Source organism: Brachyhypopomus gauderio, chromosome 9, assembly GCF_052324685.1.
Source record: "Brachyhypopomus gauderio isolate BG-103 chromosome 9, BGAUD_0.2, whole genome shotgun sequence".
Classification (NCBI taxonomy): Eukaryota; Metazoa; Chordata; class Actinopteri; order Gymnotiformes; family Hypopomidae; genus Brachyhypopomus; species Brachyhypopomus gauderio.
This window is the reverse complement of record NC_135219.1, coordinates 11915306-11941895: the sequence shown is the minus strand read 5'-3', so window position 1 is coordinate 11941895 and position 26590 is coordinate 11915306. Positions and strand designations below refer to the sequence as shown.

General features: G+C 40.5%; 2 protein-coding genes across 3 annotated transcripts; both read left to right on the top strand.

Moving 5' to 3' along the window:
- Positions 1–2275: 2275 nt before the first annotated feature.
- Positions 2276–17211, top strand: LOC143523036 (cytochrome P450 2J2-like). 2 transcript variants are annotated; one of them, XM_077017160.1, is made up of 9 exons: positions 2276–2489; positions 2848–3010; positions 3102–3251; positions 3397–3557; positions 5282–5458; positions 6278–6419; positions 6770–6957; positions 15062–15203; positions 15298–17211. In XM_077017160.1, exons 1-9 carry the CDS (start codon positions 2301–2303, stop codon positions 15552–15554), a joined length of 1569 nt encoding a protein of 522 aa, XP_076873275.1. In that variant the 5' UTR covers positions 2276–2300; the 3' UTR covers positions 15555–17211. The 2 variants fall into 2 exon arrangements, with proteins under 2 accessions (XP_076873275.1, XP_076873276.1); XM_077017161.1 differs by having other exon boundaries at positions 2287–2489; positions 2954–3010.
- Positions 17212–18419: 1208 nt separating this feature from the next.
- LOC143523048 (cytochrome P450 2J2-like) lies at positions 18420–25593 on the top strand. The gene is made up of 9 exons (XM_077017181.1): positions 18420–18608; positions 18988–19150; positions 19242–19391; positions 19539–19699; positions 21278–21454; positions 23101–23242; positions 23581–23768; positions 25052–25193; positions 25340–25593. Exons 1-9 carry the CDS (start codon positions 18420–18422, stop codon positions 25519–25521), a joined length of 1494 nt encoding a protein of 497 aa, XP_076873296.1. The 3' UTR covers positions 25522–25593.
- Positions 25594–26590: the final 997 nt, after the last annotated feature.

Genomic DNA, 26590 nt, shown 5'->3' with positions numbered 1-26590 from the left:
TCATCAGTATTTTGAAAATAGAGGGATCATACAACCTTTAAGCCATGTGAATATAAAGATTAGCTACAAATATTGGCAGCTATCGCCAGTTCAGTGTCTCTTCACTCATTTGCCTGGAAACATGTCTGTTAAACAAATAGCCAAATAGGAGTGACCTAAATGTGGATGAACAAGAAGAGAGGGTAAAGATTATGTAAGGAACTGCAGGGCTCAACAAAAAATTCAATCTTGTTACAAAATGGACTGACATCTTGCAATTATGAATATTCACCTGTAAATCTTTTTATACAACTGTAAATCTTTTTATACATGTTAATTGATAGATGTTTTTGGTCCATGCAATAGTTTTGATGTTAATATGGATTTCAGCTGATTCATCTAACTCTGAGGTCATCTGATTCATCTAACTCTGATTCATCTAACTCTACATTATGGTCATATCACGGTGCGGCTGCCCCAGTGCTGATATCCTTCCCTCCCACGGTCATCCCCATATTACTAATTATTCTGGTCCAAGTTACCTCACTGCCCTCTCCCAGCACTATTTAAACCCCACAGATACCTGCCCCAGTCGATTCACGTTCAACCAGCCAAATGAGAGACGGTCCCTCCACTGTACTCAAGACTGTCACAATCGCACAGTTTTGTGCATATTCACTGCTATTCTACTATTAACTGTTTAGAGTTATTCTGCTGCACCCGTCTATTTGTTGTTTTCTTGTTAAATGTAAATGTGCCATATTTTGTCAGTTGTGATTTTCACCCCAATCAAAATTTGTCCTACGCATTTACCCATCAATGCAGTTAAAACACACACACTAGTGATTACTAGGGGGCTGTGGTGCACACGTGCCCAGAGCTGTGGGCAGCCCTAGCCTGACGCTCGGGGAGCAGTTGGGGTTAGGTGCCTTGCTGAAGGGCACCTCAGTCATGGCCTCAGGCCTGGGAATCGAACCCACGACCCTCCGGTCACAAGACCAGTTCCCTTCCACCAGACCATGACTGCCCCTTGTTTGTTGCTTGATAGAGAATAAAGACCATCACACACAACCCTCTCCTCTCACCCCCCTCCTTGCCAATGTTACAGAATGCACAGCCTCAGGGAGGCAATGTGAGAAGCTCTGATTGGGGTGCCCGTTGAGCCAACAGCACCAAAGAGACAGGAGAGTTCTGGTCCATCGTGGATGGCTTAGCCCGCTCCATCTAATGTCTGTCCATGGAACTAAAGGACAGACCCTGAATCTGGAGATGGTCAGGGGACATATTACTCCTCCAGATCTCTACAACAGGGATCCTGAAGCCTGCAAGGACTTTTTACATTTTAATTTATTGCAGTTTTTGGTCCACATAGTAGTACATTATGTTTATGTCACAGTTTGCTGTTTTAGTAAACCATAAAGATGTTGAGAATGAAAAATCAATATACTTATTCATTTAGCACAAGAATATTTACAATTTCTCGATCCTGAGAACATGAGCCTTTCTTCTGGTCAGCCTTCTGAGCTTCTGTTATGTAAACGTCTGACACAGAAGCATTGAGACAGCGACTGTCGCAATCTATTTCTCACTCTCTCATTGTTCCCTATTTTGTCCCTGTTTGTACTATACAGATCCTTATTTTATATGTATAAATGCATTCAAATATGATTTCTGATTTATTGTACATATGTGGGACAGAAGAGAATTACATAGAGCAAAATGTATTGTAGCTTGTACCTGGGGAGGCATCACCCAGGCATGTGGAAAACGTTTTGCTCATTTTTACAGCTCAGCAACATGTGCTGAAAACAAACACGACTTGGCGGTGAGCCTGAGTCTACGAACTTAAACATGTAGTAGATGATTACACTGGACGTAGAGAAATGCCCACAGACTCAGTGGGAAAGCAGGAGGAAGCACAAATACATTCCCATTTACTCCTATTTAGAGGGCAAGTACTCAACAGAAAGCTCCCATGTCCACAGAATCATAAAAATGTGTGTACTACTTTTTTTCAGTGTCACCTTCCTTTGTTAAATCATGAAGTTTACAAATATTATGATGCAATAATTAATCATTAATGATGGGATACATATGGGATGATGGATACATAGGAGAACTCTGTAAAAGATTAACTTTGTCAACACCTTTTTATGTAATTGTTACATAACCACAATGATTGGGAGTCAACCTAGGGGTCCATCTAAAAAATTATTAACTAAACTTTCCCACTGACTGTTTTGTCTGGATGAGATATTTTTTAGAGCCCTGACAAGGTGAACATCATTAACAACAATCTGAAAAGGATTGTCTTCAAGGATATGTTGCTTTACTCCTTTCTACTGACAGATCTTCAGATCTTACTTCTGTTTTTCACAATCTTTCTGCTGATCTCAGAACAGCTGAAGAACAGAAAGCCAAAGAATTTCCCCCCAGGACCCACATGTTATCCCTTCCTGGGAAATATTCTCAGCCTGGATGGAGCACAGCTCCACCTTCAACTGACCAAGGTGAGTTCTGTCAACTCTACTACATGGCCTGGAAATCCCGATCCACTCATTGCCCCGAACCTTTCAGATTTGTCCTACTCCGAACCAACTGATCCAACACATAAGGTGTTCATCAAACCCTTTATCTGTTAGATCAAATGTGTTGGGATAGGAAATATTTGAGCTTGATGGACATAAACTCTGAAAACTGTCATACATGTTCCAAAGAGACTGCAGAAATTTGCTTAAACATACAGCCCAATTCCAAAAGCTAAATGCCCATGCACACAGAGACAATGTTTCATTCTTTATAAGAACCAATTGTGGTGTTGTTCATGGTTATTTTTAAAATTGTCCTGTGAATCCATCACTTCTACAGATGTCCAAAACTTATGGTGACATCTTCAGTTTGCGGTTGGGGGGGATACATTGTGTTGTGGTAAACTCTTACACCATGGTAAAAGAAGCTCTTATTGACCAAGCAGATACCTTCTCTGGACGCTCTTCCAATGCAATCTTCAAACATATCAACAAGTTCCAAGGTGTGCATTTACCAATAGGTCACGCAGAAGTTTTGTCTGTGCCTAAAGTCTTGTTCTTTACTTCTGGATGTGTTCTATTCTTCTGGAACAGGTATATCTTTTAATAATGGCTACAACTGGAAACAGCAAAGACGTTTCACACTCAGCACACTGAGAAACTTAGGTGTGGGAAAAAATATCCTGGAATCAAGTATCAAGGAGGAATTCAACTTCCTGTGCCAAGCTATCAGGAACACAGATGGTAAAAAGCACAATTATAGTGGCACAACTGCCATGATTATTAGCTTGCAAACTAAAATGTTTGTTGAACGTTTATGTGCATTTCTAGGAGGCATTTATCATCAAAATGAAAATGTTTTGTTGTATTTTTCTACATCACCTTTCAGGAGAATCTTTCGATGCATATCATCTAATCAGTAATGCAGTCTCAAACATCATCTGTTCTTTGGTTTTTGGCAGAAGATTTGAATATACAGACAAAAAGTTTCTGAACATGATCCTTCTGTTATCGAGAGCTCTAAGACTAGAAGGGTCAATTTGGGCACAGGTACATAAAGTATTTACATAATATAATAAATCTATGTAATCATAAATATACATTTACTTTGTTGAAAAATAGGTTATTGACTATAAGGGCCAGTTTTTTCTCAATTTTTAATAATCATAAAACTATAACTCAGTATTCAACATAAATTCCATATAACAGTATGTACAAGTGAAATATCTGATGTTCCTTGCCAGTTGTGTACATCAGATTTTTCAGAATCAGAATCACCTGTGTCATTATAATTTGCATTATAATGAAATTTGATTCTACTCCAAGGTGCTTGTTGGGATGAATAAATACACACAATGAAATAAAATGACAAGTTAAAAGTAGTGCCACATTTACAAAATAGTTCTGGTAGATAGGGCGATTGGTCGACACAGTCGATGACGTCGACGCTGAAAATACGTCGACTTATATATTTTAAGTCAACGCATCAGTTTTGTATATTTATTTTTTTAGGGTTCACACACATAGTGTGGGAAACCTATTGTATTTGTTTTTATTTATGTTCCATTTAAATTTCTAAAATGCGTCCGTTCAAAGAAATGTTTTTCCTCAACGCGTGACATCAGAGAGTCTCCAGTCATTGGTCAGCGCCACTCAAAAGAACAATGCCGGCTGCAGCGGAGCCAAAGGAGCTTCGCAAATGTCTACAGCAGGGGTCGGCAAACCTGTGGCACGCGAGGCATAATCACTGGCACGCGCCACGCTGGACCAGCATCAGCAAAAAATAATAATAATAAAAATCTCAGACAGAGAGCACGATCCTCCAATCGAAATCGCTCCTCAACGCTTTGCACTCAACACCCGCCACAGACCCATGTTTAAATTTAGCCTAATACAAATCAGTTAGCCTACCTGATAGCGATGCAAGAGAAAGCGCCGAAGCCTTTAAACGTGCCGTGGTTCGGTATGGCAAACAGTCCAGCTCTCTTAAAGTAGGGTGACTAAACGTCCGTATGTAGGTTTTTTAAGTGAGGAAATGTCCTGGTTTTTAAATTACCTTCATTGGACCATTAAAAATTTAAATTTACAGGCACTACGGCCGCACGGTGCTGTGTGTGATGTAATCCCTGAGCCGTGTCAAGAATGGATTATTTATTATGGATTATACTTTCACGAGTGACTGTAGCGCGCGACTGCGCACACCTCGCGGGAACCTGCGCGAACGGCGGAGGCGTTTATACTCGCCGCGTGTTGCAGTGTTGTCTGAAACGATATGTGGTAGTATAAACACCCCTCAAAAACAAGGGAATTAACATTTACCTGACGAATTTTAATGTTGCTTTGTGTTTCAGGTTTGAAAAGTGCTGGAATTTAGGCTAAAGTGAGCACAGCCCTGTTCTTAATCAGAATGTAGACAGTGTGACTGTCCGTACGCAACATGCAACACCCCCCCCCCCCCGCAGAAAATTAATCGTAACTTAGACTAGTCGACCAATCGATAAAATAGTCGATAGTTGAATCGATAGAAATATAGTTGTTAGTGCCAGCCCTACTGGTAGATTATTTCTATGATAAATGTTTGAATATTGCACATAAGCTATTTACAGTATATGTTACTGTTGAGGATATTTGTCATTTTCCAGTTTCACTATCTAAAACTAACTAAAAAGTCAAATAAAACAAAAAGCTATTAAAAATGCAAATACAGCTATAAATACCAAAACAGAGTAACCACCACTCATAGGTCAATGTCTCCTATTTAATGTTCCCTTCAGGTTTACAACTCCTTCCCCAACTTCATGAACCTAATACCAGGACCTCACAAGGAAATGATCTCCTGTTTCAAACAACTCTGCAATTTTCTTACTGATGAGATCAAAGCACATCATGCAGATTGGGATCCCTCCTCACCCAGAGATTTTATAGACTGTTACCTCACTGAGATTGAGAAGGTATCTGTCAATTATGTTTACTTGAAAATATTTCCTGCAACAATTATTTTAATATTTGATCTGTGAAATCATGATTGAGTTCATGGAGTTACCAAAATGGTCTAAAATTACTGTTGTATTAAAAACATAAATGTCGCGAGGCAGATGCAGAAGGTGGTGTGAGGTTGAGCTGTAAAGTCTTTATTGTCCTCAAACTCAAATAACGTATTTCAAAAACTACCTGCAGAAGGCTCTCAAAGTAAGGCTAAACAAAGCTGCACATGTCTATTCTGACACAAATATGAGTTGGATTGCAAAAACTTTGGGAAAATTACATGTGCATGCAGGACAAGAAATTTTGAAGTCATCACAGAAACAACAAAAACTGTATTCTACTATTCCTATATTTTGTTGTCTCAGCAACACATTTTGAGTTCCAAGTGTTTGAGACAAAGTTCGAACAAAGGAAAAATTCACCCAACTGTAAGATGAAACTCAGAAAATTAATGTCAAAAATGAAGATAACAAGATTTGTCCTGAGACAGAAGGTTCTCCGGTAGTGTGGCAAAATGATGATACGAAAGCAATAAAAGTATTTTGATATTTGAGGTATTGACAATGATGAAAACATCCATAAACAAAGTGGAACACAAAGTTATAAAAGAGATAGTGTGAGCAAGAATTATTCTTTCAGTGATCTGATAACCAACATAGCAATAGGATCTGCTAAAATTACTTGTAGGGTTGAGTATGATGGTGAGTTGGTATATTCCAGCGCTATTTATCTCATGAAATAAGTATGTTTTTACTAAAGTCTTACAAAAAAAAAACAATTTATAGAGGACAGATGATCCAGAGGCAGGATTTCATGAGGAAGGTTTGTGCTATACTTTACTGGACCTGTTTGCAGCAGGGACTGAAACTACTGCTACAACTCTACTGTGGTCCTTTATATATATGATGAAGTTCCCTGAAATTCAAGGTAGGAAACCTCTCACCTTCATGGAACTACTGGCGCGCTCTGTTTGCTTCTCTTGTAGTCATTACATAATTTAGGCTGTACAAAAGAATTTGATCAAATATCATCTATATCTTAATATGCAAATATTTTATTGTCATATTTCACATCTTACTGTATACCAGAATGGTTCTGAATTCACAATTTGCAGTATAATTGTATGTTTTACAATATAGCTGTATTTTAGAATTTTAAGAAGTGTTCATTTACAAGGTCAGTTCATCCAATGTGTCCAAGTTTGTACATTGTTTATTGTTCTTAAGAAATTCATGTGGCTTCATACGATTTCTTAATGAATGTTCTGTGTACCTCAGAGAAGGTCCAGGCAGAGATAGACAAAGTGATCGGACAGTCACGCCAACCCTGTATGGCTGACAGACCCAACATGCCCTACACTGATGCTGTCATCCATGAAATCCAGAGGATAGCAAATATTGTGCCTCTGAATATTCCACGGTTCACCTATAATGACACCACACTTGGGGGATATTTCATACCAAAAGTAAGACCTCCTTCAACATAAGAAAACTTTATATATTTATCTTTTAACTTTTGTATATGGCAACAAGCTGCTGGAAGCACTCTGACAGACCGCCACCTGGTGGTAGCTTTAGGAGAATGGGACCTCCTAGATCAGGGGTGTCAAAATGTATGCAATGAGGGCCAGATTTGGTGAGGTGAACATGTGTGAGACCATGCATTCAGCCTGGCATTCTGGGGAGAGGGAGGGATGTCCAACCATTCAGCCTAGCATTTCGGGAGGAGGGGGTATAGTTAGGGGTGCACGATATGACGATATAAAATCGTGAATGGCGAGTGGAGAATCGCAGGCAATCTACCAAATTAGAGAAATCATATAGATCGCCTTTGCCAATCAGCGCAATGACTTTTTTATGCTGATTCCCACCGATGCGGCAGCCGTAGGGCATATGGCTGACCAATCAAAGCGAACTGTGCGTCTTCCACGCCTCCATGTTGTGTTTGTAAAAACTAAAAGTGGACAACGACGGCTGAAAGCCAAAACGAGGAGCTGGTAAAGAAGAGGAAATCCACCTCTGTAATATGGAATTGATTCGGATTTTCTTCCACTGACCAAGACCATACAGCAATATGTAAAGTGTGCTAAAAACATGTGAAAACGTCCGATGCCAGTACAACAAATTTATTCAATCACTTGAGACGTAGACATCCCAAGGAATATGCTGAAAGTGAAACAATGCGGGCAGCCGCCTCACGAGTGACCATAGTGCGCGACTCCGCCACACCTCGCGCGAACGATATGTGGTAAAAGCATCCCTCCAAATGGGAAGGAACATTTACTTGACGAATTTTAATGTTGCTTTGTGTTTCAGGTTTGAAAAGTGCTGGAATTTAGGCTAAGTAGCCTACTTGAAAATGTTTGAAATTGTAATTACTTCGTTTCACAACAAATATCTGTCTGACTGAACAGTTCTCTCGTATTACGTTAACAAATACGAGCCTCTTGTAATTCCAGGACGAAACATGAGAGAACGTGAAGACGTCAAGATTGGGCGTTTTGAAAATAAACAACCATTAAATAATGTGATAAAAAAGCGAATTATATCGAATCATTTCGACTATATGTATAAATATTTAACTTTAAGTTTAAAGTGATGGGAAATATTTAGTGCAATAGTGCACTTTAACAGTGTAAGGAACGGCATGACGCAGAGCAGGGAGGCGGACACAAACGCTGAGGAGAGCGAGATTTATTGAATGGAACTCCAAAGGCAGAGTCGTAATACCGGGCAGGGGTCATAACAGGTAGGCAGTCCGAACATGAAATATAAACGGGCATGGTGGCACAAAGAACAAAACAAGGCAGGGGAAACAAAGACTAGGCTGAACGTACTTACGACGAAACAGAAACAGTTAAATCCACTAGAGCACGAACGAGGCAAGAGAATAAACAGGTAAGTAGCACAAAATAACCGATACCGACATGGGAGACATGGGGACTATAAATACATTGAACTAGACTAGAAACAGGCAGGGTTGCCAGGTCCTACAAAAATATCCCACACAAAGTCAGTGTAAAACCCGCCCTTCAGCAGCCTAAACTAGCCCAAAGCCCAAAGTAGTTGACGGGGTGGGGTGGCGAGTGTTTAAAATGGAGACAAATTAAGTATTATATTGCGATCGATTATTTGTGTTGATTTGTAACCCCTGTGGTGGCCCAACTCAAAAGTAGCCCAAAGAACCGCACCCCGCGACCCCAGAATTTTTCTCTGTGGCTGGATTTTCAAACAAGCCCAATTTGGCGTGAAAACCGCAAACCTGGCAACTATGGAAACAGGTGAAGACAATAACGACATGGCAGACATGGGGAAACCATAGAAACACACAAGGCGAGCTCAAGGAGCAGGGAACAACAGACACGAGGAACAGGGAAACGGAGTGAGAGCTAGGAGAGGGGGGCGTAGCCCTACGTGACACAGTGTCACGTGTGTTGTTTACATTTTTTGTTTACAATGTTTGCACATGGAAAATTGCAATATGATTCATTTAAATCTGCTTAAAAAGAAAGCTTTGTAGCCCCAATTTTTTTTTTTGTTTTTTTGGATGGAAGATCGTGATAAAAAATCGAAATCGTGATTTTATGAAAAAAATCGTAATACTATTTTTTTCCCATATCGCCCACCCCTAGGTATAGTATAGTATACACTGCCATCTGCCGCTATAGTATAGTATAATATAGTATCCTATATCCTCACCCCGGCGAGTGGATACAATGTTGTTCTACACTCCTTACGAACTTCTGCAGCTCAATCGTAGGATCATCATCCTTCCTACCACCACTGCTACTACATGTACTGCCCTGGGTATAGCCATCCACCGTGGCACCCCATCCTCCAAACTTAAGGTCCATCATTCATCTGTACCTAGACCTGGATGCATTTCCATTATCTGGACTCCTAATCGGCCCTCATCTCGTCATTCCCATATGCGCAGATTCACGCCAGGAGTGTCAATAATGCTGACTTGGACATGAACATGACTGGAATGTATATTCACATAGTTATTCAAATGTGGTATCAGAAATTACAATAAATTTCGCTAGGGTCTTTTCTAACAACACAGAAAAAATGGAGCAAATTCATGCAAGCATTGAAAAGTTATTCAGCTTTATCCAAGGTATGTCAAGTGCACCACACCGATGTCCAAATATGCCACACCCGATACACACCATTAGCCAACTAAGCTAACATGCTAAAAATTCTTTACACAAAACTGAGGAGCTATTTCAAACAACAACATTGCACATATTACAGAAAGACCAGAAAATTCCAATGAAGAAATTTCATGTCAAATTATGAACATTACGTTATATTTATGTCCAATATAGTCCGACAGGCTAAGCTAAGCTTACGTCGCCAAATCTGCTAGCATCCGACACAATACAGAGTACTCCAGCACTTAAATGCTCCAATACTGTTTATAATCTAATGTTTAGTAATAGATTATATATTTTGTACAAAATCGATTATGTAAAATTATCCATTTTTACTCACGAGTTGAATCGCGTCTTAGCCGGTGTTCAGTCTTATGACGCCAATAGGGTTGCCACCTAGGTCTGACAAGAAACAAGGACACTGTCATACTGACACAGGGTGGCGAGTGTAATAGTGTAATCTGTTGAGCGGGGGGTGTGAACGTAAGTTGTTGAGCGGGGGGGGGGGGGGGGCGAACGTAAGTTGTTGAGCGGGGGGGGGTGGGGGGGGGTGGCGAACGTAAAACGTTACCGGAGGGGGTTAAAATGCACACAGCGAGAGTGTGCAGAAATAGTCTGAATCGTGGTTTGAACTAACCGGGTTTTTTTGCCAGGACCGAATATTAAAAAGAAGAAAAACCGGGACAAACCGGGAAGATAAAAAGTCCCGGGACAGGTGGCAACACTAGACGCCAACCCGGAAGTATCCGAAAAATTGAAATAAATTCCACCAAAAGTAATCCTTTTCTTTTCTGTGATGGTCAAAAGTATCCACAATCGAAATAAAAACGAACAAAATGATTCATGACTGCTTCAGTTTCGCCGAACAGTGTGTTCTTGGGACCTTAGCTTAGGTTAGCAAAGGTTAGCTTATGTTGCTATGCTAGCGGACCCACATTGGAAATGACTAGGGATTTTCCAAAGCCTCGTTTAAAAGAAATCATTCACCAGGCAAATGAGGGCTGGTTAGCTTCAGAAGGAAGTAAACTATTGGTTAGAATAGCTTTCAATCACTTCTAAGGTGCCAGATTGTCTCAGTAGGCTGATTGGTGAGCCCACCTCCCCCCCCTTCGCACCTCGCTGGGGAGAGGTTGTAAAACCTGTCACTCAAAGTCACTACCCCCCCTTCAGACCAATAAAAACCACTCAAATCAAAGCAGAACCCTGTAGCTTTGTAATAAGAGGTCAAATCAGCTTTCACAACGCTTCGGTGACGCTTAGGGGGCAGATTTGTCGGAGTCTCATCCAGGAAGTGGATTACGCAAAATTTTGCAGTGAGGTGAGCAAGCTTTTTAAGGTATTTAACCACAACGGATCTACAATGTTAAGGTCTTAAATTAAAGCCTTATTAGTATACGATTTTTTAGGTGACAAAACAATAAGACATCTCACATCATAAATATGTTTTATAAACGGATATGTTGGGAGACCCTCCTGCAGGGTGCACTTTTGTCACCAACTTCAAAGCCGGATATCTCGCGACTGGCTGCATGTAGACGTCTAAAACTCGGTAGGCATGTAGATGGGAGAGGAAACTCTGAATTTATTGCTTTTGTTCAGAGATTCATTAATGTTTAAGGCCATAAAGGAGCTGGACCTGCCGGCATGCCCACTAGGGGGCGCTTCTGCATAATAGGGTACTCAGTCCAATTCCGGTGTCTGGCCCCCAGAACATTGTCCATCTGTTACTCCACGCTCCATTGACTACTCTGTGCTACTAAAAGTTTTTCTGTCCACTGATCGGCATGTGCTTCACTCTCCCATCTCATGTTCTAACACTAAACTTGCACTTCTAAATGTGCGTTCACTCAATAACAAGGCGCCTCATATAGCTGATGTCATCCTGGCCAATAATTTCGACTTCTTGTTCCTAACTGAAACCTGGCAGCAGCCTGGTGAATACCTCCAGCTTAACGAAGCAATACCTACTGGGTGCCAGTACATCGACAAGCCGCGGGCAGTTGGTCATGGTGGGGGACTTGCTGCTCTTTATCGCTCTGTATTTAAGGTCACTTTAGTGCCTGTTAACCCGGTCTCATTGTTTGAATGCCTTGCCCTGAAAATTTCTGGGTCTACACCTCTATTAGTGCTCCTGGTGTACCGACCCCCCAAATCAAACTTGGTATCCACATTCTTGGCTGAATTATCTGAGATGCTCGCCACCCTCTTCCCCTTTTATACTTCAATCTGTGTTTTAGGTGATTTTAATGTACATATTGATGTCAATGGTGAGCCCCATTCAACTGATCTTTTAAACTTGTTAAAGTGCTTTGACCTTACTCAGCATGTTGCCACTGCTACTCATAAGCATGGTCACATCTTAGACCTGGTTTGTTCCACCCCTCAGGTGTCTCTAGTTAACCTGCTTACTACTGACCTTCAGATCTCCGACCACAGTTTAATCTCCTTTGAACTCGCTGCTTCGGCTCAACTGAATAGAAGTCATTTGTCACGCAAAATATCCTTCAGGAGTATTAGGAATGTCTGTCCCTCACACCTCATGAATACCATTGACTCTGTCCCTGTCCCGCCAGCACCGGCCTCTGTTGAAGCCCTTACTAACCACTATACCAATACGGCTATGTCCGCCCTGGATCTTCATGCGCTGCTGCATTCTCGTCAAGTCACCTTTCTCCACTCGGCCCCCTGGTACACCCCTGAGCTGAGGTTAATGAAAGCTAAAGGACGACAACTTGAACGCCTCAGCAAAAAGTCTGGACTGACAGTTCATCTAGATGCCTACAACGACCATCTCCTTGTTTACAAAGCTGCCCTCAATAATGCTAAATCTGCTTATAACTCCGCCAACATCAGAGACTGTCATGGCAATCCCAAAGCACTATTTTCCACAGCTAACAAGCTTCTAAGGCCTGCTAATAACTTTGCGCTTACTCCATCATCAATGCTGTGTAGCAAATTGATGGCATTTTTTGAAGATTAAATTAGGAACATTCATGCTGACATAGCCCTCACATATTTCTGTTCTGACCCTGTTCAACAAAGTCCCCCAGTCAGCTGTTGCTTTTCAACTTTTACTCCAGTGGATACCACCACAGTAGTGATGTACATTAAGTCCGCAAAACCAACCTCTTGTGTTTTGGATTCTTTGCCTACATGCCTGGTTAAGGACTGTCTGCCCTCACACTGTCCTCTCTTCACTAGGACTATTAATGCTTCCTTTGCCTCTGGCATTGTTCCCCCCTCACTGAAATTGTCTGCCATTACCCCTATTCTTAAGAAACCTGGTTTGGCTCCCGAGGACTTCAGTAATTACCATCCCATATCCAACCTCCCTTTTCTCAGTAAGCTGCTTGAGCGTGTGGTTGCCACTCAATTAAAGGACTATTTATCATCTAATAATCTATTTGAGCAGTTCCAGTCTGGGTTCAGGAGTAACCACAGCACTGAAACTGCTTTAGTCCGAGTAATGAACGATCTCCTATTAGCAGCTGATTCTGGACTAGTTAACATCTTGGTTCTACTCGACCTCACCGCAGCATTCGACACAGTCTGCCACTCTACGTTGTTGAACCGGCTGAAACTCTGGACTGGACTATCAGATACAGTGCTATCATGGTTTGAGTCGTACCTCTCTGACCGCCAGCAGTTTGTTTCCCTTAGTGGCTTTAGATCCACCTGCTCTGCTGTAACATCTGGAGTACCTCAAGGCTCGGTTTTTGGCCCACTTCTTTTTATAATCTACCTTCTCCCCCTTGGTAATATCATTCAACAGCACGGCCTCCACTTCCACTGCTATGCTGACGACACCCAAATTTATGTCTGCTCCAAGCCCTCTGATCTACAACCTCCTGGATCCATGCTCAGCTGTCTCCACGATGTCAATTCCTGGATGGCAAAGAACTTCCTCAACCTAAACAATAGCAAGTCTGAGGACATTCACATTGCCTCCTCATCCACTCTTCGGAAACTCGACCAACCATCCATCTCAATTCCTGGATTCGTCACAACCACATCACCTACTGTCCGTAATCTGGGTGTTATCGTGGACTCAGTTCTCACAATGGAAGCCCATATCATAACATTACTAAAACTGCTTTCTTCCATCTAAGAAACATCGTTAAACTTCACCCTTCACTCGCTGACTCTGCGGCTGAAACTCTTTTTCATGCTTTTGTTACGTGTTGACTGGACTACTGCAATGCTCTGCTGGCCGGACTGCCAGCCATTAAAATCAAGAAGCTCCAGCATGTGCAGAATTCTGCAGCCAGGGTCCTTACACAATCTAAATCATCTGAGCACATCACCCCAAGACTGATATCGCTTCACTGGCTCCCCATCCAATACTGCATTCAGTACAAGACATTACTCTTGGTCTTCCGTTCACTACAGAACTTGGCCCCCCCTTACCTGTCCTCGCTTGTTTCATGATATTGTCCTGCATGTTCTCTCCGTTCCACTGATGCTCACCTGTTGGTTGTTCCTCCAGTCCGGCTACAAGGGTTCGGTGAACGAGCCTTCAGCGTTGTTGGCCCAAATCTATGGAACTCGCTCCCCATTTCCCTGTGCTCCTGTTCATTACTCAAGACTTTCAAATCGGAACTGAAAACGCACCTGTTTCGGACTGCTTTTAATAACTCATAATTGTTTTATATTTTTTCTGCTGTATCTGACCTTTTCTCCCATTGTACCTGTAGGGTCCTTGGGTGTTATGAAAGGCACTTTAAATAAAATGTATTATTAAATTTATTATTATAGTATAGTATAGTATAGTATAGTATACACTGCATCTTCTGGTGAAATCTAAAATTCTGCTAAGCTCACATTCTGCACATTCTGAAATCTTTTACCGGGCACATTTATTTCTGTGACTTTGATGAGGCACTGCTTTATCAAATAACCGTCTGAGAACGGTTTATCGTGCTGGGCAATAAGTTTAACGACTTCATAGCTTGCTGTTGTGGCGTTTTCCTGTATTTATCGAGCGTAGATTGTTGATTGGGGGGGGAGGGTGTAATGGACAAAAAATAAGTATTATATTGCGATCGATCGATTAGTAACTCGTGTGAGTGTGTGAAGACAGTCAAATGCGTGTTTTCCACTACGCTGGTTTTAAAAGTTGAATAGCCCTGCCCTAGAAACTAGATGGATCCTGTTGCTGATGAGGTAGAGAAGAGAAGAGAAGTGGGAAAATTAGGTAAAAGATCAGGTTAATGACCACTGATTAATTTTCAGCTTTTGACCTCCCTCTGGTAGCAGAAAGCTACGATACACCGTGTGAGCCACCGTCTAGTTGATTTCTGTATTTCTACATGATCCTTAGTACAGTATCTTTAACATTATGTGGATATACCAACCCATTTAAACTAAACAAACCCGACTAAGAAATCACAAAACATGTTGTTATTTCTCTCAGGGTATACAGATCATCCCTAACCTGACCTCAGTGCTGTTTGATGAGACCCAGTGGAAATCTCCTCATTCATTTGACCCACAGAACTTCCTCAATTCTCAGGGAGAGTTCATTAAACCTGATGCGTTTCTCCCCTTCTCAGCAGGCAAGGAGTTCATAGAATATGTAACCATGTTATAAGTTAGATGTATATTGTTGAACTGACAGTATCAGATGCTGTGGTAATTTTATCTTCACAGGTAAACGGATTTGTCCAGGTGAATCTATTGCTCGTATGGAGGTATTTCTCTTCTTCACCTCCATCCTGCAAGTCTTCACTCTCTCCCCTCCAGTTGGGACCAAACCTAGTCTGGAGTTTGAGCTTGGTATAACACTCAGCCCGAAGCCATTTAAGATGACTGCCAGACTCCGGTGGCAGTCTTGTTCTCAAAGGGAGAGAGTGTCAGTGAGGTATGAGAGAGGGTTTTCTCTACCTCAGATTTCTAAACAATCCTAGTAGATGCATCATTAAACACACAATATCTGCTTTTCTATAAAATCTCACAAATATATTTTATTTAGCACTGAGAGTAATTAAAAATTATTTTCAGTTGCCTGGCCTAGTTACAGGTGTGGGGATGTAAATGTAATTCCTAAAATTAATAGACTTCCATGGTCCATAATTCCAGTGCTGCATTTTTGCATGTGTTATTCTTAAAGCAATTATTTGACACAAAACACTTTAAACCATGAACCGTTTTAACCCTGAGTGCTGAATCAAATATGCTTTATTAATAGCTATAAATTGCTCAGTGTGATCACTTGTGAGTTATTTTAAAGATATCACACTTTGCATCAAGTTGACTTACTTCTTGCAAAAAGATATGCATTTCTCACTTAGGTTCTAAATTAATGATCTCAATTAAAATAATTAAATATATTCAATTAAATGTCTATAAAATTGTAAAATACAAACACATGATCATGAACGATTCCCTAGTTTGCCTCACGGAATAAAGTTTCAAGGGGAAGGAATCTATAAAGCACTACACAGATCACTGGGCACAATCACTATTAATGACAGTGTGGCATTTTCACTCAGTGCTCATGTTGACTGTGACGTGTTTTAAAACAGGTGAATCTTAGACAAGAGTCCAGCGCACTTCTCATATTGCACAGAACATGTTGCTTTTTCATTTAATGAATGTATTGGCATGATGTCCTAATCCTTATGAATATCAGATATCTGGTGTCTACTGGAAGCTCCAATATAATAAACTTGTGTGTTTACATGGTACATGTGATTATTTTTAAATGTGTAATATAATAATTTGCTAAATGTTGATATGTGGAATTTATTTATGATGAGTGCATGGACAAATGAATTTTGTAATGTCTACACCACTTCGCAACAGTGAACAGAAGAACAAGTAATTTATGTTTTAGGAAATCGGCTCTACGGACAGCTCTATTGATCATAGTCCTACAGTTTCATAGTTCAAACACAGCCATCCACCCTCTGTGCCAACGCTTTTAGAAATAAATGTAAAAATATGGCTGAAAAAATGTTCGAACTACTATCAAAATAAGAAATATAATGCTGTTGTTACATGTGCTGTACTTCATCACTTTAAAGCACCTTGTAAACAGAGACACGGGAATGTGCACTGGTGTCATGCTGCCCTCCTGCCATGCTACTCAAGACTCAATCTCCCACAATACCCCTGGAAACCTCGGTGTCTCCGGAATACTGATGTTTCATCTGTGTATTAAGCCTGTTCTTACCATTTACCACAGGAGTACACTTTAAGCTATGAACTTCATCTGCAACACTGAATTTGTTATATAAGTGTTAAGTGGTGTAAGGGGTCAACCTGATAAACGATTAACTAAGTTAAAGTTTACTAAAGTTAATCATTAAAAAAGCATTCAGTGTCTCATAGAAATTTTCAGGATATTTATGTACATGTTATGTATAGGAACATATGAAACATGGTCTTCAAAGATCTTCCTCACGTTTTTATTGTCTTCCTCCTGGAGGTGGTGTAATGTAAGGATGTGCAGGTGAAGTAATGGTGTTGGACACACACTGGCTCTGCTGATACCTGTTGATGGATGTTTGGACAGTAGAGCTTACCTTAGCATTGTGACTAGGAGATGGTCTGGCTTGCTAGTGCATGTGCAGATGCCGTGGATGGAAGTACCATTGTGGGCTGCCCAATGGAGGATGAATTCTCTTTTGAGTCTTGGTCCTCCCAAGGTTTCTTCCTAATTCCTGCCAAAATAGGGAATGTTTCCTTGCCCCTGGCTTGCTCATTAGGGATCTGGACCCTTACGGTTGTAAAGCTGCTTTGTGACAACATATGTTGTAAAAAGCATAATATGAATGAATAAATTGTTCAACTTGTATAGCGCCTTTCTAGAACCCAAGGTCGCTTTACAATTTTATTTTTTTTATACAGATACAACTCTTACACACCCAATCACACACCGGCGAGAAGCGGCAGCCAATTGCGCACAGCGTACTCTCAACCGGGATCCACAGCCCCCTGGGGGACTGAATGGGGTGCAGGGAGGGGGGGAGAGGACAGACCCTAGTGGCAGAGCACCATCCACCACTGGGCATACAAGCACACACACATTCATGCACACACACTCAGACAACTGCTTTTTTAATGGACATGAAGAGACAGACACACAGTCAGGGAGAATTTGTCAGGGAATCAGGGAATGCCAATTTACCTAATCTCCATGTTTTTGGACTGTGGGAGGAAACCGGAGACCCCGGAGGAAACCCACGCAGACACGGGGAGAACGTGGAAACTCCACTCAGTTAGGGACTTGAACCCAAGACCCCAGTGCTGAGAGGCAAACGTGCTAACCACCAAGCCACCGTGTTGCCCAATGAATCAGTTTGACTTAGAGTTTGTACACCCACTGTAAACATGCATGGCTCTACTGTGGACTGCCATAGTTTATGTAGAAAATTCCTTAGTTTGACAAGTAAAGCTAAATTATATCCCATACCACCATGAAGTATCTTTTTTTCACTAAAGATACAGTACACAGGACTATGTTCTTTGTGTAAAGTATAAAATACAGGTCTGAGTACAGGACAAAAATGCCTTTGTCATATTTCCTCTGATTTGTGTATACTTATATAAAATATAATGTGTGTGTGTATATAAAAGAGTGCACTGAATACTGTCACATTTGTCCTCAGCACTGGTTTGTGACTATTGTTACATAATCACAAAGATTATGGGTCAGTTTAGAAAATTATTAACTGCATATGCCTGTAGGTTGTTACTCAATCTGACAGAGGGATATTTTTCAGGGCTTCATTAACATCACTTAAAAGATGGTCTTCAATGATGTTCTTATGTCCTTTCCCTCTCTATCATGGACAGACACACATATCTTACTACTGTTTTTTGCTGTCATTTTGCTGATCTCAGAACAGCTGAAGAACAGAAAGCCAAAGAATTTCCCCCCAGGACCCACATGTTATCCCTTCCTGGGAAATATTCTCAGCCTGGATGCAGAACAGCTCCACCTTCAACTGACCAAGGTGAGATCTATAAACTCTACTGCATGGCCTGGAAATCCCGATTCACTCATTGTCCTGAAACTTTCAGATTTTTCCTACTTCAAATAAACTGATCCTACACATAAGGTGTTCATCAAATCCTTTATCTGTTAGATCAAATGTGTTGGGATAGGAAATATTTGAGCTTGATGTACATAAACTGAAATCTGTCACACATGTTCCAAAGAGACTGCAGAAATTTGCTTAAACACAACATCATTTCCAAAGATAAATACCTGTACACACAGACCATGTTTCAGTCTCTGTAAGACCTGGTGAAAATCTATTACTGCTCTGAATCAACTGCAGTGAGGTTCATTGTTATTTTTAAACTTGAACAATTAATCCATCACTTTTACAGATGTCCAAAACTTATGGTGACATCTTCAGTTTGCGGTTGGGGGGGATACATTACGTTGTGGTAAACTCTTACACCATGGTAAAAGAAGCTCTTATAGATCAAGCAGACACCTTCTCTGGACGCTCTTCCAATGCAATCTTCAAACATATCAACAAGTTCCAAGGTGTGCATTTACCAATAGGTCACGCAGAAGTTTTGTCTGTGCCTAAAGTCTTGTTCTTTACTTCTGGATGTGTTCTATTCTTCTGGAACAGGTATAGCTTTTAATAATGGCTACAACTGGAAACAGCAAAGACGTTTCACACTCAGCACCCTGCGAAACTTTGGTATGGGAAAAAATATCCTGGAATCCAGTATCAAGGAGGAATTTCACTTCCTGTGCCAAGCTATCAGGAACACAGATGGTAAAGAGGACAATTATAGCTGCAAAAGTGGCATGATTGCAAACTAAAATGACTGTTGAACATTTATGTGCATGTCTATTGCCTTTAAGGAAGCATTTATCATCAAAATGGAAATGTTTTGTTCTATTTTTCTACACCACTTTTCAGGAGAATCTTTCAATGCATATCGTCTAATCAGCAATGCAGTCTCAAACATCACCTGTTCTTTGGTGTTTGGCAGAAGGTTTGAATATACAGACAAAAAGTTTCTGAGCATGATCCTTCTGTTATCAAGAGCTCTAAGACTGGAAGGGTCAATTTGGGCACAGGTAAATAACGCATTCACATAATATTATAAATGTATGTAATCATGAATATATCCGTAATGAGTGTCAGGGGCTTGAGATGCGGAGACGAGTTGCATTCAAACACAAAATGTTTATTGTAACAGCCGCAGTACATGCTCTCAGCGTATAGCAGTCACAAGAAACATGCAGTTGAACATGTAGCAGACTCAAAAATAGGAGCCCAGGATGAGATGAACACACACAATATGGACACGTATCGTAGCAAGCACCGTGTGCAGCACATTAGACTCACAAGACGAGTGAACACACACACACCCAGCCACGCCCACGGACGTATATATAAAGACACAGACTACGTTAGCACATGCTCGAGATTTGGAAAAATAGGTTATTGACTATAAGGGCCAGTTTTTCTCAATTTTGAATAATCATAAAACTATACCTCAGTATTCAACATTAATTCCATATCACAGTACGTGCAACTGTTTCTTGCCAGTTGTGAACATTTTGAGATTTGTCTTTTTCCAGTTTCGCTATCTATGGAGTCAAATTAGGGTCTTTAATGGTGACGAAAAAATAATAATATCGCAAATATAAGATTAGCATTTTGCATTTTACGTTCCTAATTTGTTTCTGCAATACTTTCCCTCTTTTGCGTTTCTTTCTTTTCTTTGCGTTTCACATTTTATGTTGCTGCTTTTTTTTTGCAATACTTTCTCCCTTTTGCGTTTCTTTCTTTTGTTTGCGCGTCACTGCTTTTCTTTGCGTCTCGCATTTTACGTTCATAATTTTTTTTTGCGCTTCTCTCTTTTCTTTGCTCCGGTTTTACCCTCTGTGTGGGGGCGGGGAAAGAGGCGTGGCCAAGAGCAAAAGGCGTGCTGTGAGTTCAGCTTCCTTCCACTCGCTGAACTGAACTGCTGCTGCAGCGCGCATCTGGTGTTAAAGTAAGAGAGAGGTCGGGTTAAACGAAGTTTTAAAAGGGCACTTTCGTTGATAAAGGGCAGAGTTGGTGGTGCTTTAGCACCTGATGTCTGTCTGCACGCATATACCTGTGGTCCAGCTGGGCGACCGTCTGCCATGATACCAGTAACCAAATTGCCGTGCTGTGTGGTTCAACTGATGAGCTGAACGTTCACAGCACGCCTTTTGCTCTTGGCCACGCCTCTTTCCCCGCCCCCACACAGAGGGTAAAACCGGAGCAAAGAAAAGAGAGAAGCGCAAAAAAAAATTATGAACGTAAAATGCGAGACGCAAAGAAAAGCAGTGACGCGCAAACAAAAGAAAGAAACGCAAAAGGGAGAAAGTATTGCAAAGAAAAAGTAGCAATATAAAATGTGAAACGCAAAGAAAAGAAAGAAACGCAAAAGAGGGAAAGTATTGCAGAAACAAATTAGGAACGTAAAATGCAAAATGCTAATCTTATATTTGCGATATTATTTTTTTTCGTCACCATTAACGACCCTAATTTGACTCCATAGCTATCCACCATAAAAAGTCAAATAAAACAAAAAGACATTTGAATAGAAATACAGCTATAAATACCAAAACAGAGTAATCACCACTCATAACTGAATGTCTCCTATTTAATGTTCCCCTCAGCTTTACAACTCATTCCCCAACCTCATGGACCTCTTACCAGGACCTCACAAGGAAATGATCTCCTGTTTCAAACAACTCTGCAATTTTCTGAATGAAGAGGTCCAAGCTCATCATGCAGATTGGGATCCCTCCTCACCCAGAGATTTTATAGACTGTTACCTCACTGAGATTGAGAAGGTATCTGTCAGTTATGTTTACATGAAAAATCACACAAATATAAGACTCTGCAGTTTACTACAATAATAGGAAAATGGCCAAACGTCAAAAACTTAAATGTCGCGAGGCAGACGCAGCAGGAGGCGGGAGGTTGAGCTCTCAAGTCTTTATTCTCCTCAAACTCAAATGACATATAGCATAAACTATGCACAGGAGGTGCTCAAAGTAAGGCTAAGCAAAGTTGCACACACTAAACAAAGTCCAATGTAGAAACCAAAGTCCAGTACGACGTTTAGCTCTGAAGCATCAGAAAATAACAATGTGCAGCAATGGATGATGAAACCTGTAGTGTTATAAAGGGACGGTGGCGACTGAGAACAGGTGATGGTAATCAGAAAGATTACCATTGAGAATGTGGGAGTGTCGTGTTGGGCGTGTGTCTGGTAGTGGGTAGTGGGATCCCCTGTGGATCTGTGCTGCTGGTCCATATGTTCCAAGAGACATGTCCATTCTGACACAAATAAAAGCTGAATTGTTAAAACTTTGGGGGCATTACATGTGCATGCAGGACAGGGAATTTTGAAGTCATCACAGAAACAACAAAAAATTTATTCTACTATTCCTTCATTTTGTTGTCTCAGCAACACATTTTGAGTCCCACGTGTTTGAGACCAAATTAAAACCAAAGAAGAATTCACCGAACTGTAAGATGAAACTCTCCTCCATGGATCACCACCTTATGGTGATTGAGGGGTTTGCGTGCCTACATGATCCTAGGAGCTAGGTTGTCAGGGGGCAATGCCCCCACTAGGGTCTCCCAAGACTCCCAAGATCCAAAAGCCTATATGGAATTAAAAAATAACAGTGTATGTGTGAGGATAGCTGGTTCTGGGTCTGGGTGGTGGGGAGAGGGCATCCTGGAGGGTGGCTCTGTTTCCTCTGATTCCCCTGGGCCACACAAAAAATAGGCGGTTGGATGGATGGATGTAAGATGAAACTCAGAAAATTAATGTAAAAAATGAAGAAAAACAAGATTTGTCCTGAGACAGAAGTTTCTCCAGTAGTGTGGCAAAATGATGATACGAAAGCAAGAAAAGTATTTGGATGAGGTATTGACAATGATGAAAACATCCATAAAGTGGAACAGAATGTTATAAAAGAGAAAATGTGAGCAAGAATCATTCTTTCGGTGATCATAGCTATAGGATCTGCTAAAATCACCTGTAGGGTTTGAGGACTGTGTATGATGGTGGGTTGGTATATGTCAGCACAATTTACCTCATGAAATAAGTATGTTTTTACTAAAGTCACTCAAAAAAAAAACATTTATACATCACTCTGATTCATTCTGGTCTTGCCCCTGCATATCTCACCGAACTCATTAAGGTTTATCATCCCTCTCACACCCTTAGATCTTCTCTCTCCATTTTTCTGATTGTCCCACACACTGAGATTGCTTCCATGGGCAGTAGATCTTTCAGTGCTGTTGCTCCAAACCTCTGGAACTCTCTGCCTCTGTCTTCTTTCAAAAACCAACTTACAACTTTCCTCTTTACCTCTCATTTTTCTCCCTAAGTGTGTGCCCCCTCATATGTGATGTTAAGCGTCCTTGGGTTTGTGAAAGGCGCTATATAAATGTAACCTATTATTATTATTATTATTTACAGAGGACAGATGATCCAGAGGCAGGATTTCATGAGGAAGGTTTGTGTTATACTTTACTGGACCTGTTTGCAGGAGGGACTGAAACTACTGCTACCACTCTACTGTGGTCCTTCATATATATGATGAAGTTCCCTGAAATCCAAGGTAGGAAGCCTCTCACATTCATGAAACTACTGACGCACTGTTTGCTTCTCTTGTAGTCATTACACAATTTAAGCTGTATAAAATAATTAGATCAAATATAATCGATATCTTACTATGCAAATATTTCATTTTTCACATATTACTGCATACTGCATGTTTTAAAATTCACAATTTACAGTACAATTGCAATCTTTTTTTACAATATAGCTGTATTTAAGAATTTTAAGAAGTATTTTTACAAGGTCAGTTCATCCAATGTGTCCAAATTTGTACATTGTTTATTGCTCTTAAGAAAGTCACATGGCTTCATAAGATTTCTTAATGAATGTTTTCTTCAGAAAAGGTCCAGGCAGAGATAGACAGAGTGATCGGACAGTCACGTCAACCCTGTATGGCTGACAGACCCAACATGCCCTACACTGATGCTGTCATCCATGAAATCCAGAGGATAGCAAATATTCTGCCTCTGAATGTTCCACGGTTCACCTATAATGATACCACACTTGGGGGATATTTCATACCAAAAGTAAGAAATATTTCAACATAAGAAAACTTTATATATTTATCTTTTAACTTCTGTATCATGGTAACAAGCTGCTGGAATAATCAGGTATGAAGCACCCTGACAGACCGCCCCCTGGTGGTAGCTCTAGGACACATATGTCAAAGTCAAGGCCCGCGGGCCAGATCCGGCCCGCGAATTGATTATCTATGGCCCCCTGGATGATATTTAATTACTATTAGAACCGGCCCGCAGGCCACAGCCGCCCGCTGGTGTTTTGCACGCACAAACACTACATTCCCCACAATGCAACGGTAGCCCGCGAAGTCACTGCCGCGCACACAAGCGGCAAAGGTCCGCTCTGCGAAAATGACGTAATCGCAGTGGCTCCGCCCGTGGGCGAGGGCGTCGCGCGCTGTCAATTCGCGAGGTCGTGCACCTCTCGAATTTTGTAACGTTGTGCGCACCAGCACGTTAAACTTAATTAAGTTAAATTTTTATACATATATTCGAAATGATTCGACATAATTCGCTTTTATTCACATTATTTAATGGTTGTTTATTTTCAGAACGCCCAATCTTAACGTCTTCACGTTCTCTCATGTTTCGTCCTGGAATTACAAGAGGCTCGTATTTGTTAACTGTTCAGTCAGACAGATATTTGTTGTGAAACGAAGTAATTACAATTTCAAGCATTTTCAAGTACTTTAGCCTAAATTCCAGCACTTTTCAAACCTTTATTACTTTATTCATTTAATGTACAGGACATGTTTTCTTTGAAGGAAGTTTGTTTTTATCTGTTTGCTTGTTGAAAAATGTTTTCACTTGAAATTACTGACAGATCCATAAGAAAGTATTGCTTTATTCATTTAAGCATTAAATAATAAACACTGTGTTAGGTCTTGGTTCAATAGGCTATGTGCAATCATTTCAATGTTTTAATAAACATTGAACCAGTCCGGCCCTCGGCTTGTAGCAAATTTGGTTTTTTGGCCCTCGGTGCATTTGACTTTGACATCCCTGCTCTAGGAGAACGGGACCTCCTAGATGGATCCTGTAGCTGATGAGGCAGAGAAGGGAAGGGAAGTGGAAAATTAGGTAAAAGATCAGGTTAATGACCATTGATTAATTTTCAGCTCATGACCTCTCTGGTGGCAGAGCTGTCATTGTGAGCCACCGTCTAGTTGATTTCTGTATTTCTACATGATCCTTAATACAGTATCTTTAACATTATGTGGATATAACAACCTATTTAAACTAAACAAACCCCAATAAGAAATCACAAAACATGTTGTTACTTCTCTCAGGGTACAGCGATCATCCCTAACCTGACCTCAGTGCTGTTTGATGAGACCCAGTGGAAATCTCCTCATTCATTTGACCCACAGAACTTCCTCAATCCTCAAGGAGAGTTCATCAAACCTGACGCATTTCTACCCTTCTCAGCAGGCAAGGAGTTCACAGAATATGTAACCATGTTATATATAAGGTGTACTGTACATTATTATACTGAAACAGATGTCAGTTTATCAGTGCAATCTGAACAACCATAAATCAGTTAAATTTGAATGTCTATGGGAATTTTCTCACCACAGGTAAAAGGATTTGTCCAGGTGAATCGCTCGCTCGTATGAAGTTGTTTCTCTTCTTCACCTCCATCTTGCAAGTCTTCACACTCTCCCCTCCAGCTGGGACCAAACCTAGTCTGGAGTTTGAGCTTGGTATAACACGTACCCCAAAGCCATTTAAGATGACTGCCAGACCCCGGTGGCAGTGATCCACTCAAAAGGAGTGAGTGTCAGTGAGTCAGTGAGGTGTAAGAGGGGGTTTTCTCTACCTCAGATTTCTAAATAATCGTAGTAGATGCATCATTAAACAGACAATATTTGCTGTTCTAGAAAATCTCACAAATATATTTTATTTAACACTGAGAGTAAAAAAATGCTTTTGAATTGCCTGGTCTAGTTAGTTGTGGCAAAAATAAAAATTCCTAAAATTAATAAACTTCCATGTTCCATAATTCCATGTTCATAAGTTTTCCATGTGTTGTTCTTAAAGCAATTATTTGACACAAAACACCTAAAACTATGAACCGTTTTAACCCTGAGTGCTGAATTCAATATGCTTTATTAATAGCTCTAAATTGCTCAATGTGTTCACTTGTGAGTTATTTTAGAGATATCACACTTTGCATCAAGTTGACTTTCTTCTTGCAAAAAGATATGCATTTCTCACATTCCCAATTAATAACATTCTTAATTAATGTCTCAATTAAAATATTCAATTAAATGTCTATAAAATTGTAAAATACAAACACATGATCATGAACGACTCCCTAGTTTGCCTCACGGAATAAAGTTACAAGAAACACCCAAGAGGAGGAATCTATAAAGCACTACACAGATCACTGGGTACAATCACTACAAATGACACTCTACCAGGGCTGGACTGGGACAAAAAATCGGCCCTGGCATTTTTGGTTTAGACTGGCCCCTCATAATTAGTGGAGCACAACCGACTTGTAATTTATGTATGTGAGGTACCAAGTGGAAAAAATTATAATTAAAAAGTTACTGGTTAAAGTCATTAGCATTATTATATCACAATCACTTTTATGATTTTATTGAAATAATCTCTAATATGTATTTTCTGAATTTCTCTGATATAACAGATCAATTCTAATTCCTCAGGTTAAAGGTGCTCCCTCTTTTAAACAGCTATAACATGTATTTGTATCAGGCTACAAACAAAGCTGCATTATGAATTCATGCAATGCAATGTGTTAAAAGGATTTGACACCGTTTTATTCTTATTCAGTGTGGGCATATCTTTTGCTAATATTACTT